The sequence below is a fragment of the Macrobrachium nipponense genome, chromosome 36 (genome assembly GCF_015104395.2).
Source record: "Macrobrachium nipponense isolate FS-2020 chromosome 36, ASM1510439v2, whole genome shotgun sequence".
In the NCBI taxonomy this organism is placed as follows: Eukaryota; Metazoa; Arthropoda; class Malacostraca; order Decapoda; family Palaemonidae; genus Macrobrachium; species Macrobrachium nipponense.
In genome coordinates, this window is record NC_087220.1 from 47,110,434 (window position 1) to 47,113,505 (window position 3,072).

Here is a 3,072-nt window from a genome sequence, read left to right on the forward strand (position 1 = left end):
GAGACGTTTTGCCGCCGCCTATTCCTCACGGAAGATTATTCGCCGACGCTAATAGGTCGTTTGTTTTCATTGTTTTGATTTATTTTGTTTGGTCGTTAAATGTAATGAATAACTTTTGCAAAAAAGGTCGTTTTGTTCAAGTGTTTAAAAAAAAATAAATCCACATTATTTCTTTACCTAATATTTTTTTCCCAGTCTCCCTTAAGTCTTCAAAAGGGAAACAGACATTCTTAGCAAACGTGGAAAAAAGAAGTTTCAGCATGATGGCTTCATATATGTTTCTGACAAATCATCCAAGAGTGATCCAAGCATCAAATTTTGGCCATGCGAACAAAGGGGGCGATGTAATGGAAGGATCCACACCAAGAGTAGCAATGTGATAATGAAGATGAATGAACACACCCATTCTGCTTCTGCAGCCAGTGTACAAGTTGCCAAAGTGAAAGCAAATTTAAAACGCCGTGCAGAAGAATCACAGGAAGTACCTAGTGTTCTTATATATGAATGTATAGCTGATGTGCCTTCGTCAGTCCAAGAATCTTTACCAACGTTAAGCAGCATGAAGAAAATAATACGACGAAAAAGGAATGATATTAGCCTAGCGCCAGCAAACCCTACTGATCTTCAGCAGTTGGAGATTCCAATTGCATATAAAATGTATAAACCTGATAACTTAGCAGAAGAAAATTTTTTTTTGGCCGATAGTGGACAAGGAAGTAATCGTATAATCATATTTGGACGGGAATCCTGGAAACATTATTTAGTAGAATCGACGTGGTTTGTGGACGGTACATTCAACGTAGCCCGTATTTTATTCTCTCAGGTATTTTGTATTCTGGCAAAAAAATTTGATGGAGTTCAACCAATTCTGCATATACTTCTAACAAATACGCAACGTTCAACTTATGTCCGTATGTTTGAAATGGTTAAATCATTGGTACCTAATGTAAGACCGCAGTGTATCCATTGTGACTTTGAACAAGCAGCTATTGGTGCTATGAGAAAATGTTTCCCTGGAGTCAAAATAAGAGGTTGTTTTTTTCATTTGGCACAAAGTATGCATAGACACATAGCTGCAGTTGGAGCAAGTCGTCAATACAACACCGAACCAGATTTTGCTTTAAAAGCCAAAATGATACTTGCTTTGACTTTTGTGCCACATCGTGACCTTGGCATCTACACAGAAGCACTTGCAGACTTTTTGCCTCAAGAACTGTTACCAATACTAGATTGGTTTGAATTTACCTATATTGGTATCTACACTAGGCGTGGCAGTTACCGAAGGGCACCTTTGTTTCCCCATGATATGTGGTCGCAATATGAGACAACTTTAAATGATGAAGATCGGACAAATAACCACGCAGAATTGCTTTTGAACTCGGAGCTAACCACCCAACCATATGGAAATTCATAGGAACTTTAATGAAATTACAAAAAGGAAGAGATTTATTTATATTTCTGGCGGCAAAATGACCCAAGTGACCAAAAGCTGGTGGCGAACTGGCGGTGGCGAACTGGCGGTGGCGTACTGGCGGTGGCTAAATGTCGGCAGCGAATCGTCACCAAACCATGAATTGTGTGGCCAGCCTGAGCATGAGAAATGTTCTAGACTTGTAATTTATGCGAACTGTAAGGGTGAACATCGAGCCCATGATAAGAAATGTAGTGCATTCAAGAAAGAACAAGAGGCATTGCTAAAATCTATTGCCAAAACATAACAGTGTGGGACAGGCCAAGAAGCTGTTGGCAAAGAAATCTTATTCAGATGCATTGAAGGTGCAAAAATCCAATACTGCTACTTTTGGCCCCCCCCCCCTGGTGGGGCTTCCTGTGCCTCCCCTGGTGGGCCTACCTGGCCCCCCTCTGGTTGAGCTCCTTATGTTGCAGAGACTCGACCTTGTTGGTCCCAGGGTTCAAGCCAGGTCTCAGTATGTTGACGATTTCTCTCTGTCATGGACATTGCCTGACATTGAGCCCTCACCCTGAGATAATGGTGAGAAATAGAGGCCCTCTCTATTCGTCAGAAGAGCGCCCTTTCTCCCTCATCGCCTCATTAGCGGTCACTCAGCCATGATAGGAAAACCAAAAGTAAAACTTGACAGTGCAAGTGAAGGCCCATCATTTAAAAGATATGTAACACCTAGATCTAGATATCAAGAAGTAGCGGTAAAACTGATAAGATCTCTCTCACCAGGACACTAATTCCTAAATTAGTTGAGAATTTCAAGATCTCTCTCACCAGGACACTAATTCCTAAATTAGTTGAGAATTTCAAGATCCCTTCATCCTCTAGATAATGGCTCTCATGCAATGGAATATCCGTGGCTTTATACCAAATAAGAGAGCAAGTTTGGGTTCTGTCTAAAGCACATGATATATCTGCAATGTGTCTACAGGAGACAAAGTTGGAAGAGCATACACCCAAACTTGGGTTTTAATTATTCACTTTATAGGTTTCGAGCCCTGATAAGTGTACATGCTCAGGGAGGCACAGGCATCATAGTCCAAGTCTGTTAATCACAGGGTTGTTCAGTTAAACTCTGTGTTGCAGGTTTGTGCAGTTCAAATTTTCAATTATAAATGTATTACTATTTGTTCATTATACTTAGATCTATCATTAGCAAATAGATTGCAGGGTGATCCCCATCAACTAGAATTGAACGATCTACAGACATTGATAGACCAGCTTCCTCAACCTTTCATTCTGATGGAGGATTTTAATGCAAAGCACACACACTGGGGAGAGCCAAACTGTGACTGGTGGGTTTTGATAATAGAATAACTGCTAGACCTAAATGACATCACTTTAATGAGTGATGGTTCCCCTACACGACATAACATTTTTCACAATACTGATTCGGCCATTGACCTCACTATCTGTTCTTTGTCTTAGGTTAGATTATGAATGGGTAGTGGACCAGAATGATCATAGCAGTGATCATTGGCCCATTCACTTGAAGTATAAGCAAAATATTCCTCCCCTTGTTTACCCAATGGAAGGTAGGGGAGGGTAACTGGGAATTATTAAAAAAATCTAAAGTTGATCAAGATATAATTGATTTATTTTCAGAG

The 3,072-nt window shown here is 40.3% G+C and overlaps 1 protein-coding gene across 1 annotated transcript; it reads left to right on the forward strand.

The window, feature by feature from the left end:
- The first annotated feature begins 382 nt into the window (after positions 1–382).
- LOC135203434 (uncharacterized) lies at positions 383–1,414 on the forward strand. The gene has a single exon (XM_064233162.1). The coding sequence runs from the start codon at positions 383–385 to the stop codon at positions 1,412–1,414; it is 1,032 nt and encodes a 343-aa protein (XP_064089232.1).
- The last annotated feature ends 1,658 nt before the right edge of the window (positions 1,415–3,072 follow it).

Coding starts and splice junctions, on each gene's coding strand:
- LOC135203434 (XM_064233162.1), top strand. CDS start 383: ATGAAGATGAATGAACACACCCATTCTGCTTCTGCAGCCAGTGTACAA.